The 16696-nt window shown below is 38.4% G+C and overlaps 1 protein-coding gene across 1 annotated transcript in view; it reads left to right on the forward strand.

The window, feature by feature from the left end:
• Positions 1–2001: 2001 nt before the first annotated feature.
• The window catches only part of LOC122800112, a 300532-nt gene continuing 285837 nt past the window's right edge, over positions 2002–16696 (forward strand). The window contains exon 1 of the mRNA XM_044069633.1: positions 2002–2066. Coding sequence (XP_043925568.1) covers positions 2010–2066 — 57 coding nt within the window. The 5' untranslated portion in view covers positions 2002–2009. The remainder of the gene's footprint in view (positions 2067–16696) is intronic.

The raw sequence follows: 16696 nt of genomic DNA on the forward strand, positions 1-16696 counted from the left end.
TTTGGTCTTTTTTTACTTTCAAGCAACTGCATTACTAGTAAAGCTGCAAAACATTTTGGTTATCAGTAATGAATACTTGAGTACTTGCTGATTCCACTGTAGTAAGTGAACTTGAAAGCAATAGACATGCTTGATAATTTAATATTACTCGAGAAGAGACCAGCAGCAAATGACTGTTTAGCCTATCAGCTGTGAGCAAACTAGGCATATAGTCTATTATTGTGAGGGACAACTCACTGAGATCTGTGCTTGCTGACATTCTCTCACTGTGTGTCTTACACAATGAATGTGACAGTACATTGGGATTGGGTTTGTCAAGTGCTGTGGGATGGGAGGTTGGTATAATGATTAAGGTGTTTACCCTACAGGCACACGATGCAGAGTTTGATTCTTACATAGGGTAATTGGTTAGGCTTACAATGGCCCAGAAGGGCAGTTAACCTTGTATGAATCTATAAATCTATGATTGGGGAAACAGTTGTCTACACAGACATCAAAGTGTTCCTTTCTCTGTGACAATGTGAACTCAGAGTTACCATATATGAAAACAGGAGTGTGAAGAACACTGTCCGCCACATGTGGGGTGCAGGGGACTAACTCCCAGCAAAAATACTTATTTCATTCATTTGGCAGCCTGTCAGTAATTTTTGCTGACAAGCTGAAATGTGACATCTCAAATGTGGCATCCCATCTTGTTTCTTGTCAGTGGGTCTACTTAACAGCTTAAACTCAGTCCGACTGTGGTTGATGGATTTGCTGTTGACAATATGGACCAGATCCAACTATGGTTAATTGTGCATTTTGCTGGAAGCATTCAGAATAGACAAACATACAGAAGACCGCAGTGTGTTCACCTACATTAGCCAGAATTTCCTTTCTGATAGTTGATTTCCATCTTTGTAACATTATTTATCCTGTTCTGGAAAAATGAAATAAGAAAATTCTCCAGCACTATAGCTTCTTATAGGCATGTGGCTTCCTGCAATACAGCAATTCAACATTATTACTTCTTCGCAGATACAATCTGCTGTGAGTTTTCACTCAGCTGTTCTGAACTGAAAAGCCTTTTTCTTCATGAACTCACTGAGCATATAAGAAAGATGTTGGTATGCAGTGTGCCTTCTTTTTCATTTTGTGGGACAAATGCAATGTTATTGTAGGGATTCTGTGGATCTGGTAGCATGACTATAGCAAGAAAACATCATCAGCTGCATCATTTATCACCACTTTGTAGCATTGAAATGACCACACCAAAAAATCCCTTTAAATTAGTCCACTATTACAGTGTCAAGTACCACAACAGGAGTCTGTTTTGTGTACACCACTCTCTCCATAAAATAATTCTTCCTTAAGACAAAACAAACATTTTCCACAATCTGAATTCAGTGTCCCTTCCTCCCCCAATTTCAATTTTTAGCTCTGATCATTCATGTTTTTATATATCCATATCGTAATATTCTTGTCGTATCTTTTGGTCAGAACAGTGTACATTAAGTCTTCTCATGGAATTTTTTTCTCTGCATCCCATTATGGCCCTTGTAGCTTTTCTCTAAGTTATGCCAGTAATGTTCTTTCTTTTTTTTTTAACTGAATCATGATGATATAATACTGCAGTGATCTCCCGTTGTACAGTACTTCCAGTTGTATATAATAAATGTATTTTAGAGAGGAGTCGCTTTTGGATATTGAAGTAGCTTATCTAACCTGCTGCTTACAACCACAATGCCATCCAGCCTTAGATCTAATCAAGCCACGATGTAAATCACTAACCCTGGTTCAAAAATAAATTATATATATCGTATTCATACGTCATGTGGCATTGTTGTGGTAAAATGTGGTACACACAGAATTTTCACTGTGGGGTGCCTCATGCAGAAATGAGGAAGCTCTTATTGAATATCCAGTTAAACAAGAGTATCAGTGTCACAAATGAAGGTGGAGCATTAAAAAAAATAGAAACCTCCTGCAGCTGTTATTGAAGAAAAGCTGTTGGTTTTTAAGTATCCAGAATGTCTCATGAAGATCTGTTGTTTGAAAGCTTCTTAAATAAAAGAAAAGATAAAATGGTAAGTATACTAATGAATTATATTTCTTGTTTAAAAAGTTTTGCTTTGTTGTTTCCTTGATGTGCACTGGAAAGGAAATGCTTTCTAATGCTTCTGAGAACAGTAACCTAATTGTTGAAAACAAGATACCTTGTAAACTAAGAAAATAGTGCCAAGTTTCTAGTCATAAGGAACAGTACAATGACATCTCTGTTCCAGCATTTTATGTTCCATATATTTTTGCTAAACAGGATTGCATGTGCTCTGAACAGCTGCACTTTTTTGCGTAAATGTTTTGGGGTACATCCTCGTTCAGTGAAAGGAATTCAAACAAGTTAAGTAATTTGAATGTATGTTTCTTAGACAGGTGGTCTCAAAAGGTTCAGTAGTTTTTATTTATTTATTTTTTGCAGCAATGCAAGTGTAGCACATCTTAATAAGCAAGTTAATTCTTACCTGGTGTCACAAGCCATACTTTAAAAATCCTCTTAGGTATTAGCTGTTTTTTCTCATTCAAACAAAAGCCAAATATTAAAGACTTAATATAATTAATGACTTATCACTTTGCTTAATAGACAGATGCTTAAATTAATAGTTCATCTGTCAGTACAACATAAAGCATGAAAAGCTGTACTTTAATTTTAATTTAGAGATACTTAAAAAGCCTAGGGTAACGTAGACTTCAGTGCTACATACCAGTCACTGTCTAATTCTCTTCTTAAAATGGAATCTGATTGTATAAGGAGATTAACAATGGGAAAACAGCTGAATAAAATCAATATGGCAATGTTTAAAAAGCAGCGTAAAACACTTATCTACAATGCATCTCCGATGTATGCAAAATAAAATGAGTATGTAAGTCATTTATTTACTGCAAATACCCATACCAAAGTGGCAAAATCAGAATGAGGTCTCACTTGCTATTTATTGTACAGCATTATTGCTATTTATTGTACAGCATTATTGCTATTTATTTATTGTACAGTATTATTGCTATTTATTGTACAGCATTATTGCTATTTATTGTACAGTATTATTGCTATTTATTGTACAGCATTATTGTTGTTTATTGTACAGTATTATTGCTACTATTATTGCTATTTATTGTACAGTATTACAAACAGACGACCTCAAACATCTTGATAAATATTACACATGTAGGAAGCATTGAAAAAATATCATGCAAATGAGTTCTCATAAAATAATGTATTGCATTGGACATAAACAGAAGTAGTTTTTGAAACATATTTAAAAATAGCATGTTAGATTGTAAGAGAAAGCAAGATTAGCAGCTTATAACACATGGGAAATATATACTTGCAGAAATAAGGGCCCTAATTCAGAAAAAGGGGCACTTAGCATTAGGGAGGCATTTGCAGTTAAGTGTATGGCAAGCATAATAAATCACAATAAAGAAAATTTGTGGATGCTAATACTCAGCACAAGCTATTTATATTTAATGCCTCCAAGTAGGCATACCAGCAGTCCAGTAACCCAGGTAAGCAAAGATGAGCCAAAGAGCAGATAGTCATCCGTCCTGGCATTTCACACCAAGAGATTCTGCATAAAGTATTTAACATTTGGCACATAGTCCTGTGTCTTGTAGTTTAAGTTACAGTTGTATCTGTAACTTTTGGCACATAGTCCACTGTCTTGTAGTTTAAGTTGCAGTTGTATCTGTAACATTTGGTACACAGTCCTGTGTCTTGTAGTTTGTTACAGGTGTATCTGTAACTTTTGGCACATAGTCCACTGTCTTGTAGTTTAAGTTGCAGTTGTATGTGCAAAATTTGGCATACAGTCCTGTGTCTTGCAGTTTAAGCTACAGTTGTATCTGCCCTGTGTAGCCATGGCTGATAGCATGTTTAGCAACATGATAATTACAAAATATTCCCAGCTCAGTGAAGCAAAGGGTTGAGGTCCTGAATGTATCCCCAGATGACCTCTATTCAGTTAATGAGCATGGCACCTGACTAGTAAACAGAGATGGTGGGAAAAGAAGGGGTATTATGCTGGCTCATCTATCTTGAGGGGAATGGAGGGGTTTTCAGCACAGAATGATAATGCCGAACCATAAAACTGTGAGTATCTATTCTGGCTTTCCAGTACTGGAGCATGCACTGACAGACTTTACCAGTCTCACAGGCGTTAGTTACATCATTGCATCATTTAAGTATAAAAGATCCCACAACACCTATTGACAATAATAGGAGATGTTCCCTGATGGCCTGGCCAAATTTCCCCTAGTAGTATAAATACCAGCTTGGGTCTTCCCTTGAAAGAGGCCACTAGCCTAGTGGCGCTAACCTTGTCAACAAAGGATAAATAAAACTGCTGTTTGCTCTGTAAATTCAGCTCATCTCTGAGCCCAGGTCCTGGTTGACAAAGGTTAGGTTGCCAGTATTCCTACCTAGTCAACAAATAAATAAATACATTAAATGTTTATTGCATATCACTCCAGTGTCAAAAAATAACTAAGGTTGTGACTACAAACAGGTGGTTTTCTTATCCTGTTGTGATTAAAGGTGAACAATATACTGCTGCATAAACCTTAAAAAAAACTGTTCACCAGTCAACTTAGTTTATGAGCTGTTATCTGGCGACTAATAATTGAAAGTAAAGTAGACCAGCTAGTCTATAAATAGACTTTCAGAACAATTGTCCCAGTGTGTTTCCTTTTGTTGTTACAAGTATCATTAATTTAATCATTAAATTCCACAAGATATTATTGGAAGTCACTCGTCTAAGGGCATCTGTAGTACTTCTTCTTTAGAAGACACCTCATACATTACTGTATATACCTTCATAACACACTGCAAAGGGGTATTACAGCTGAAGAAAAGGAAATGTTTTGGCATATCTCTGTTACCTATGACCTTTTAGTAGTCTGCCTTCCAAGATTTTAATAATATATTGAAACTTGCTTAGTGTTATAAAATTATTTTTGAGAAACAATAAATAGTACTGAGTTCAGTTTTGCTTAAATTATAAATAAGGGGTTTTATATGTATATGTGACACTCCGACTCCATGTGTAAATGAAAAAAAAGGGCTGTGGATTGATGGACAGATGGATTGATGGATGGATGGATGGAAGGAAGGAAGGATAAAACAAGATACTTATACTCTATATTTATTTTGAAGGTCATGAAACTAAAATACAAAACTCTAACAGCTTTTTCATAGCTTTTGGCCAGCTACATTAAGCTAGTAGCCTTTGTTCACTTATGTGATATACTGCATAGTCCCCAAATAGTTTCTGCATTATTTACTGACAATACATCTTTCCTTAGGAATCTCTTATTAATATATAATCCATATTTTGAAAATATTTTGCCAGTTAGTACATGCATTCATGGAACACAACAATCAAACTTAAAATTCAGTGTCTTTTTAGTGGCATCCTTTGTTTTCCTATACTTCCTGTGAATTGGCCAAGGTAAATTAGATAAATTTAAGCCAACTTCATTTCCTAAGGTGCAAACTAACAATGATGTTTTATGATAAAGATTCTATTTCTCCTCCACAATGCCTATTACTTAGACAAAAGCTTATGAAAAGCTTATGGGCACAGTTACAATGTCTGGGTCTGCATTCTATTCTAAGAAATGAAACTTCTGCCAAAGATGGGAAGTTTTGCTTTTGGGACAGTTATTTGTTTAATAACTATATTAAATATCCTGAATACAATTATAAGACTAATTCAGCAATCTCTATTATGCAAATTCTAACCAGAGTTCTTCTTGAAACCATGTATCAAGGTTTGTTTTTTCACATTGTCTAAGGAGGATTTAGTATAACTATTGTGAGGATTTATTATAACTATTTCAAAGCTCACTGGTGCCACAGTCTCTGTTGATCTACAAGTTATCTCACAACAACCAATTCTGCATTCTATAAAGGCCTTTTTGAAGAGTACTTAAGCCTACAAAGGGAATATCATCTATTGAATAACATATTTTATACCATGGGAATATAAAAAATAATTATAGTTAAACATTCACAAAGACTGCACCTTCAAAAGTGCTCTTCATTCAACAGAACTTTATCTAAGGTGCAAATCTTAAAGTGTTAAATTGTACTTGGTTTCCTTCATATACAGGTACCTGGGAGACTGACCTTTCTTTCAAACTACTGTTGAAGCAGTGGTTCCATGACATATTATCATGCAGCATTTCTTCTTAAGTTACGGTAAAATAATTTAATCATTTTATAGGACTACTTATTTGTAAACAAGTCATATATTAAAGGAGCTAATGACATCAACAAAATATGAGTATCTTTACTTAATATGGAAAAAACAGTCTTATCTTCAGATATAAAGTCCACTATACTATCTCAGCTGCAATATATTTAAAGCAGCTTTGACTGCATAATTCAGATGTGACCCATCTCTTTGCAATAATAGTAATATTTTGAGACAATATTCATCATCTGCTCTGCCCGCGGTGGTGGTGCTGCGGTAGCGTTGTCACCTCACAGTAAGACGCTATCCGGTTCGATTCTTAGCTAGAGCGTCTTCTGCATCGAGACATGCGTGAATGGGCGTACCTTCGTTGAAGGTTGTGCATCAGGGCTGGTAACTCGGCACGTAAAAATCAACTACCAATCATTAGCAGACCGGAGTTCCGCTGTGGCGACCCCTAACCGGAAAAAGCCGAAAGACACAACATTCATCATCTGCTCTCCTGCATGCAGTTTTTGGTTTACCTGAATATATTAGCACCTTCAGTTCAAAATGTTTCACATCTTAAATCATCTTCTACATTTGGATAGAATGAGATGTGTAAATTGTTATGCACTGTGTGCACCTGTGAACGGTTTCTGTAGATGATAATATTCCAAATGTGATTTAGATATATCCATTCTATGCCATAATTTGCTGCTTTTCAGAGAAATTATGACAATAATATATCTGTAAGGCCTTTGAAAAATATTTATATCCATTGCATTTACCCGAGTAGTTGCCTAAGAAGGCCTTACCTAAGCACCTATGAATTGATGGTTCTAGTAGCTAAAGGCAGTTTCCTTGGCACAAAGGAAGTGCTGTACAATACTGACGTAGAAGTACCTTTATCTTATCACAGGGTACTTGTCACATACAAAACTAGCTTTCTTCCTGTTTCTGCCTCCCAGAGAAAATATGGCACTGATGGGAAATTTACCAAAATGTTATGATTTATTATTACAATGACCCTCCCTAAAGTAGCCAGTGTGGCTGTGGGTAAAGTTTACTGACCATAAAAGTAGATCTTTAAGGGGCTGTCAGTATAATAGTATATATACCCTTCCTCCTTTTCAGTAAGGGTGTGCATTGATGTATTGTAATGGTGTTGTACAGTACCTTTTCAACTTATAAGTTTTTAGTTTAAATCCCGTACATCACTGCACTGCTGGTTACCGTGAAGGACATGATAGGGCACAAAGAACTGACAAACTATCCTGCCAAAGCTGTCTATAAAAGTTTGTTTATTGTGCATTAGCTAGGATTCCAGAGAAAACTGGTGTAAAAAAAGAACTAAGGACTGCAGCTGAAAATGCTGGCCAGGACAAGCTATGTGGAAACAGTGTCATAATGTAATGATGATTTCCTGTTACAGTGATCTCTCTGCTAAGATCTCTTGATGTGGTAACACCTTTACCACAAATGCACTTTCTTTACCGTTTTTCTGTTCATTCATGTTCAGAATTCATAAATCCTGCCATCACAATATGGTCAGATCAAATGCATCTTCACACTTTATTTAAGAACCTTATGACATCACAAACACATTATTTTATATATTTCTTATTCCTGCCCCCTCAGATCTGGTTGCCAACTCCATTCCCTCTGCTGTCCCAGGGGAAGAAACTATTATCTGTAAAAAGGGAAACAAATTCTATGTTTCTTAAAGAAATGTTCAGAATTCTGCTTTCTCTTTCTCTGACCTTCAAATTTGATTTTCAGAGGCAGATAATAAGGTGTCCAAGACAGCATCTCTTAAGTTCCATGGTTGCAACTGGCAAATCACATGACTCAGCTTAAACAGTACACTATGTCTCTGGAGACTAGTATGGCCATCTGCGTTCTGACAGCCAATCTGTCATACCTGCCCATTGGTGTTCCACTGGAATCCATCATCTTTCTGATGCAATGACTGCATAGAGTAGAAACGCAGTGCTCAGTTTGTGTGGTTTCATGGCAGTCTTGGCAATCCATTAGTACTAGCATGCTGTTTGTTTTGTGAATTGAGCTTAAGGGAACTAATCTACTCCTAAAAGAGTGAGCAGCCATAATTTTTTATTTCTTTGGGTTCCATATGCACACCAGAGTAGCTTAATCTGTATTTTTTTATCCACCAGTCCCAGCTAAGTGATTGCTTTTTTGTCAGTTTGTGCATAAATGCACTTGCCTTTGTCAAGAACTTTGAGGCAAAAGTGATGGCCCTCTGTTTGTCCACCCAATAGCTTCTTTTCTGTAACCTATATTTTCAAGGGACCCTAACAGAGGTTGGGCAGTTTTGGACCAAGCTATCTTTAAAAAAATAAATAAATAAAAAAAATAAGTGAAGTTTCAATTTGCCAATACTTTTACAGCATTTTACCCAGACAGCATTCCCCAGAAGCACAGGTTAGATCTCGAATTATCGATTTCTTTGGTGACATATATCAATGATATTTCTTCTGCTCTCCTTTCTCCTCCCGCTACATTTTTTTACAAATATTTTGGTGATATCCAGGGACTGGGTATCAAGCAAAGACTGACATTACCTTTTAGGGAGAGCAAGCAGATGCTTGTTCCTCTGGATGTCAGATGCTGTTATGCTAGTTGATTATATAAGGACAGAACAGGAATATTTTTTGTATTGATTATATCCTCACTGCCTGCTAATCATCAGACTTCTAGTGATCCATTGGGCCATTCATTATCCCATGAGGCTGAGAGCTGATAAAGGAAACTATCATCTGGACAGATATCCAGCTTTTTCTTTTATGGGCCTTAACCCCTCAAATGGTGGCTGATTGAAGATGCAAGGGCCAGCTAAGCTTTCTCCTGAGAGCATGCATGCTCATGCACACACCTCATGAAGGTTATTATGTAGGGATGGCTTAGCAAAGTGAAGTACATGCCCTGGTTCGGAAGTATAACCTTTCATCAAATTGGAAAGTAGGAGGTCCTACAATGATCTTTTGCTTCTTGTTGAAAATGTAAATATTGATCTGTAAATGATCAAAAAAAAACAAAACACAGAACTGCACTCCTACAACCCCCACGTTGTTTGCACTAAAGTGGGGAAATGGCATTTTCCCCTATTCCCACTGTACTGCAATCTCATAGTGAAAAAAATAGTACTTTTCAATCTGCTGATTTTCGATCAACTGTACTGGCTTTTTCACTCACAATGAAAAAAACACATCAAAAAAATATCTGCACCCCCTGGTTCATATGCTGCATATTTTGTACCTCTATCACCAGCAGATGTCAGCACTGCAGTGGGCCAGAATGCATCCCTGCCCCAAGATGGATGAACCATTGACCACTCCTATTCTTCCCCAGCCAGCTTCTCCTGCACCTGAGCCACTCGTTGGAAGTGGGTCATCTGGTCATAGTCAGGGCACTATCTCTTTGTGACAGAACCAGGCAGGTAGCACAAGGTTATTTTAATCTAGTGCAGTAAAGTATATCTAGCTTCAAGGCTGACCCTAATACCCTAAGCCAGTTACCTCATGGAAACCTGCAGACAAAAATTGAAAAGGTTCTCCTGAAAAAAAAAGTTTTCATTTTTTGGAAAGCAGGTGGTTGAGCTTCATAAATTATTAAGTTAACTATTACTGGGCTCAGTTGTAGCAGAGCTAATTGTATTATGTGACTCCAAAACAGAAGTGTGTTAAACTTCTGAAGCTGAGTCAGCTCAAACCCCTGAACATAACATTATTCAAAGATTGTTTGTCTGATGTATTTAAGGAATTGATTCAAGAGTTGAATCTTATGTCACTATCTCCTTAGGGAAAAAAATGTTTTACAGGGAACTGAAGAAGCATAGCTGTCTTTATAGGAACCTGCTGACTGTCTCTGCTACCAGAGAGCTTTTTGTTTATTTATTTATTTTTCTAAATTTAAATCCTGAATTACAAAAAGCAGTTTCCAAGTGGTTGGTATGTAGTGGACTTTGCAATGTATCACCCATGCCTTTGTGAATGACTCAGATAATGCCCCGCCCTCCTACTGAATAGCAAAACCCATATATACCTAGACTCTGCCAGGGATCAGTTTCAGCAGTGTGCCCAAATGTGTGTCTTTCTACATCACCTCTCTACGGGATGAGTGAGCCGACATAAGTCGGCCCAAATGTGTGCCTTTCTCCTGGCCCTCTCTACGGGATGAGTGAGCTGGCATAAGTTGGCCCAAATGTGTGCCTTTCTCCTGGCCCTCTCTATGGGATGAGTGAGCTGGCATAAGTCGGCCCAAATGTGTGCCTTTCTACTGCACCTCTCTACGGAATGAGTGAGCTGGCATAAGTTGGCCCAAATGTGTGCCTTTCTCCTGGCCCTCTCTATGGGATGAGTGAGCTGGGCATGTCGGCCCAAATGTTTGTCTTTCTCCTGGCCCTCTCTATGGGATGACTGAGCTGGCATAATTTGGCCCAAATGTGTACCTTTCTCCTGGCCCTCTCTACGGGATGAGTGAGCTGGCATAAGTCAGCCCAAATGTGTGCCTTTCTCCTGGCCCTTTCTACGGGATGAGTGAGGTGATATAAGTCACTCAGTCTCACCCCCTACACTCCCCACCATTCACATTTAGGTTGTTTAGTTCCTGGTCAGGGCTTTTTCTCTCTGTGCCACAGAGGTGAGGATCCTGTTTGCAGTTGAGTACTTCCCATGCTGGCACTTCATCTTGGAACAGTATTTACTAGCGGTCCATGTTTGCATTTTCCACATTTACATGTACTCATACATCTGTGCAGTATACAATTTAGTCTTGACATTATGGGTGCCACTCACATGGATGTTGTACTTCTATCACAGAGACATTTTCAAAGACCATTGTTAGCATTAATAGTCAGGAATTATTTAAAATATTTTCCCATTTCTATCTACAAGTATACTTTGACCAAGTCATCAGCATTTGTTAAATGTTCCCCATAAGGGTCTCAAAGATGTTATAATTTAATGGCAATGGATACTACATAGTGTTTATTGCGAAGTTATTACTTACTTTAGAAGTCTCCACAAATAAAGTATGTCCTGAAAGTGTAACCTACTTCCTGCATTCCACTTTAGCTATAGTTCCAGCTTAGGCCCTTATGCATATCAGCAAAGAAAAAAGAGCCAGCACACAGTAATTCCAGTGTAGCCTTCTGGCAAAGGAATATTTTATTCCATGAAGACTAAGTAAAAAAAATTCAATAAAAAATTAACCCAGTGGGGTCATACCGGTTTCGGCATAAGCCTTCTTCAGCAACCACACCACAAAATATTCAGTGTAATAGCATCCTTTAGTGGACAAGAAATGCATTGCAAAACAAAATCACAAAAATAATTACAAAATCTGGAATATCCAAGAACTATGTAAAAAAATGTATATATCCATGTGTACAGAAATCCAATAGTAAATATCTAAATGATGATCCATTGCAGAATCCATCAAAATTGGTCATTCAACCCAGGTGAAAATAGAGCTCTCAATTTAACAATCCACATTTTTTCTTTATTCGTTAATAATTCATGTAATACATGAACCTCATTGCTCTTAAACCTGATATGGTCAATGACCATGAAGCTAAAAATCCATGTGGGATGTTTGAGTATGTGTTTATATAAGGAATTTGAAACTTTTTTTGTTTCTGATATCACTTAAGTGTTCACTGACCCTTAATTTAAAGGGTCGGGAAGTCTGTCCCACATAAAATGCCAGACAGCTACATTGGGCTAAATAAATAACCCAACTGGTACTGCAGTTAGCAAAAAAGGAAACATTATAGACATGAAGAATTATGAGAAGTAAAACTATCTGACTTGAGCACCCTTGGACAATATGAACAGTGCCCACATGGATGACAACCCAGCAAAAGTTACCCAGTTACTGTAGTTTGAACGGAGGGACTAGAAAAATGATTATACACCCTTTTGTAATGACTGAATAAGGATCCCAATGACCGCCCCTTCCGAAAGGAATAAGAACACCAATCCTTAATATAACTGTTTAGTATATTATCTGACTGCAACAAGTGCCAATGTCTTTGGACGATATTCATGAAACTGCTAGTGTTTCTGCCATAAGTAGTGACCAATCTGGGCTCCTGAGATTGGTCTGTACATTTAAGATGGTATGATAACAACTGTGACCTATCTTGTTGGTTAGCAAACCGAATGGCCCTGGTAATGTCACCTGCTTGATACCCTCTATTTTTAAATCTGGCTATTAGTTCCTGCCGATGGTAGGCATATGTGGAGGAATCAGAGCAAATTCTCCTAATACGGAGAAATTGCGATTTGGGGATGTTCCTGATGACATGTTGGGGTTGGAAGCTTGTGGCATGAAGTAGGGTGTTAAACTGAGGAAACTTTCTAAATACCTCACTCTCCAAAGTGTCGGATTCAGTTCTCCTAATCGACACATCCAGGAAAGTTATTTTCCGTCTATTATAAGTTAACTTAAATTCAACACCTCACTTGTCAGAATTCAAATATTCCAAAAATTCAAAAAGAAATGCCTCATCCGCTCTCCACACCAACCAACAGTCATCAAGATATCTCCTCCAAATATCTAATTAATTCATGAAGATGTTATGGTTAATATCATAAATCAATTGCTCCTCCACATAGGCCATAAACAGGTCCGCATATATAGGGGCAAAAGAGTGCCTTGAATTTGCCATAAACACTTATCTTTGAAATAAAAGACATTGTGGATGAGTACCAATTTGGCCATACAAACCAGAAGAGTGTTAAAACCTGGTTTGTATATATTCGCCCGATCAAGCCAATATTGTAAAGCAGTGAGTCCTGCCCAATGGGGAATTCTAGTATACAAGGAGGTGACATCCAAAGTACATAAGAGCCAGTCAGGTTCCAGTTGCATATCTGATATGATGGCAAGAAACTGTGTGGTGTCCTGTATCCTCGCCCGTACCAAAGGTAATAAGCTTATCACCCTTGATGTCCACATCCCACCCTCACCCCCCATTATGGAAACCACAGTAAAAAATGTCTCCAAAGCCAACTTTATGCTTCTTAAGACAGAAGTGGTGAACTTCATGACACCCATGCAGATGGACAATACAGTTACAACTGCTGAATCCTAAACAAATGCACTCTTTAAGCACTTACACGAGTGCATGGATCGTGCTATCCCAAACAGAACCAAGATGCTATCCTCCAAAAAAAGGAAGCCAATCTGGCGGTCCCCTGCCATAAACAAACTGTACAACAGAAGGAAAAAAAACTGTTGCAAAATATAGTAAAATCTCATGAGTGGAGGAGCTCCCTGGTCAGCCTCAGTAATAAGCTGAGATCCCTTATAAGATCCTCCAAAGCTAGCTATGAAAACAAAATCGCCACAAAATCCAAGGACAACCACAAAGCATTCTATAGCTATGTCAAGAATCTAGATGGCAACACCCAGATCTGCTCTGAGTTACAGCACAAAGGCACGAAAATTACAGAACCAACTTATATTGCCAACATCCTGGCAGATAGGTTCATTGCTAACTTTACCCCCCTCTCACCCCCTAAAGGGCCCATATCTATACAGGAAGAATGCAGAGTCCCTGTAATCACAACTATGCAGGTAAAAGCTGAATTCTCTAAAGCCAAAAACACAGCATCCATGGGACTGGACATCATTCCAGGCTGCGTTTTACATGAACTTCAGAACGAACTAGCTCCCCACTTAAGCCTCATGTTCAATAATAGCCTTGCATCAGGCTTTGTGCCCACTCCACAAAGGGGGACCCACCACTGATCCCGGGAAGTATTGACCTATTAGCCTGACGAGCCTGGTCTGCAAGGTCATGGAACGTATCATCATGGAACTCATAAAGAAAGACATTGGTAACCTCCAAACTCTGGATCCCACCCAGTTCAGGTTTGTGAAAGGTAGATCATGCCTCCTGAACCTGATCGACTTCTTTGAGGCAGTCACCAAAGTCATGGATGAGGGTAAGGTGGTTCACATAGCCTATCTTGACCTCGCCAAGGCTTTTGACACCATCCCCAATTCTAGAATTATAGCTAAACTCACTAAACTAGGTATAAATCCCTACGTCACAAGATGGGTTGCCAACTGGCTCACTGACAGAAACCACACTTTAAAAGTTGCAGACTCCAAATCTGACCTCAAAGCAGTGACAAGTGGAGTACCACAGGGTTCCGTCCTGGGACCTCTCCTGTTTGGTATCTATATTTCTGAGGTACAGGCTAACACAAAAGGCCTCTGGCTAACGAAGTTCACAGATGACTGCAAACTAGGAGCCATAGTGAAGTCCCCAAATGATGTGGACATCCTACAGAAGGGCCTCAATGAGACAGATGCCTGGTGTCAGAGCCATGGCCTCAAGCTCAATGTCAAAAAGTGCAGTGTCATCCCCTTTGGTAAAAACTCTGTACCCATGAACTACCACATAGGCAGCAATCTACTTAACAATGAATGCGTGATAAGAGACCTTGGGACCCAGGTGGACAGTAGTCTCTCCTTTGATAGTCACATCGCCACAGTAGTCATGAATTCCTTCTACGTGGCACACCTCATCATAAAAGGGTTCTCATCCAGGAAAAGAGAGGTAATTGTTCCCCTCTACACAACACTCATTAGACCCATTATAGAGTACAACGCCCCTTTTGGAATGTACCTCACAAGACATCTGCAACAGCTGAAAAGGCCACAGAAGTATCTCACAAAGAGGATTACTGGCCTCAAACAAATGCCCTACACTGACCGCCTCAAAAAACTCCAGCTTTACTCCGTAGCATGTCGCCTACTCTGAGATGATCTCTGCCTAACATATAAAGCTATGTCAAACCCAGAGCTATTGGACATGCTACACCTAAAGAAATCCCAATCCCTCCGAGCTACATGCTCTAGGGACCTAAACCTTGTTACCACAATAAACAGGACATGCTGGAGGGATATATTCCTGTCCCAGAGACTTCCTATACTCAGAAACAAGCTACCTATCTATGTCAAGCAAAGTTCTTCATTTAGCACTCTTCAAGAAAAATCTTGATGAGTGGAAGGGAAATAGGAAATACACCCCGGGGATCACTTCTGTGTCTCTGCTCGACAGTGGCTAAGGAAAATAACTTTCTTGGGTGGCGTAAGCCATGGAACCTTGTTGGCTAGGCTTACGTAGGCCCTTGAGCTGATAGCCTAGTACCTACCTATGAACCTATGAACCTATTTCTTGGATATTCCAGATTTTGTAATACATTATTTCTGTGATTTAGTTTTGCAATGTATTTCTTATCCACTAGAGGGTACTATTACACTGAATATAAATATGTGAACGAATAGTCTTTTTTGGATTTTTTGGGGTGTGGTTGCTGAAGAAGGCTTATGCCGAAACCGGTATGACTCCACTGGGTTAATTTTTTACTTAATTTTTTACTTAGTCTTCATGGAATAAAATATTCCTTTGCCAGAAGGCTACACTGAAATTACTGTGTGCTGGCTTTTTTTTTCTTTGCTGTTCTGGTGATATGGTATAGCCATGCACCAGCCACACGTGCAGGTGTTTTGTTTCCTTATGCATGTCACACTGGTTAGCGTTATGAAACTTGGGGCTAACATTTTGATCTCTCTCATTCCTGTATTTTAAGGATTTGAGTCCTACATGCTAAGAGCTGTAATACTTTTTTGCAGGTATAGCATTATTGCCACTGCTTTGTGTCTCTTTTGGTATAATAACAGCTTAATTTAATTTTCCATATCCATTCGCATCTCTCTACGTGCCTACATACATATAGATCCAACATTTGTGTTTTATCTTCATGACAGTGGTACCTTAATGTTATGTTTAGTGTATGCTATTTTGCCAGAATATTTGCACTAACAGTCCTGGTTTTCAAAGTGCGATTTCTAAAAATAACAAGGGAAATAACTGAAGCAACTTAATTTCTATTCAGTTATACATTTAATTTCACCCCAGCTATCTATCAGGGTGGCCTCATACTTTTATTGTCCCTTTCATGCCCTTGATATATCATCATAATAGTGCCTCTTGCTGTCCAGATTCCATGTCACCTTTCATTAATTTTGGATCCACTTTACTAGCACTATTGGCCCTTGTGTTGTTTTATTTGGCTGCAATTTGTGCTGACCCTCTGCACTGCTATTAACCTTCCATTAAACTCTTGACATGGCTTTAACTGTTGCATTCTCTACAGTTTTGCTTCGTAAACCAACAATTGTTTGCATAAACACATATATTCTGTACACCATCTAGCCACAGTACACACATTACCATCCTGCTGCATCTCAGCAACAGCTTTTGAAGCTACTTTTTCTGATACTAAGTCATTCGAACTATTTGCTGAGGCTGAATGTTCTTATAATCTCATATTTATATATTCCACTATGTACAGTGCACAGCAGTGTGCCTTTTAATGTATCCTGCGGACTTAGTTCAAGTTCTACATGTTCTTTAAACTGCATGGTTCTGCCATATATTCACA

Source organism: Protopterus annectens, chromosome 4.part0, assembly GCF_019279795.1.
Source record: "Protopterus annectens isolate FY-2018-M chromosome 4.part0, PAN1.0, whole genome shotgun sequence".
Taxonomy (NCBI): domain Eukaryota; kingdom Metazoa; phylum Chordata; order Ceratodontiformes; family Protopteridae; genus Protopterus; species Protopterus annectens.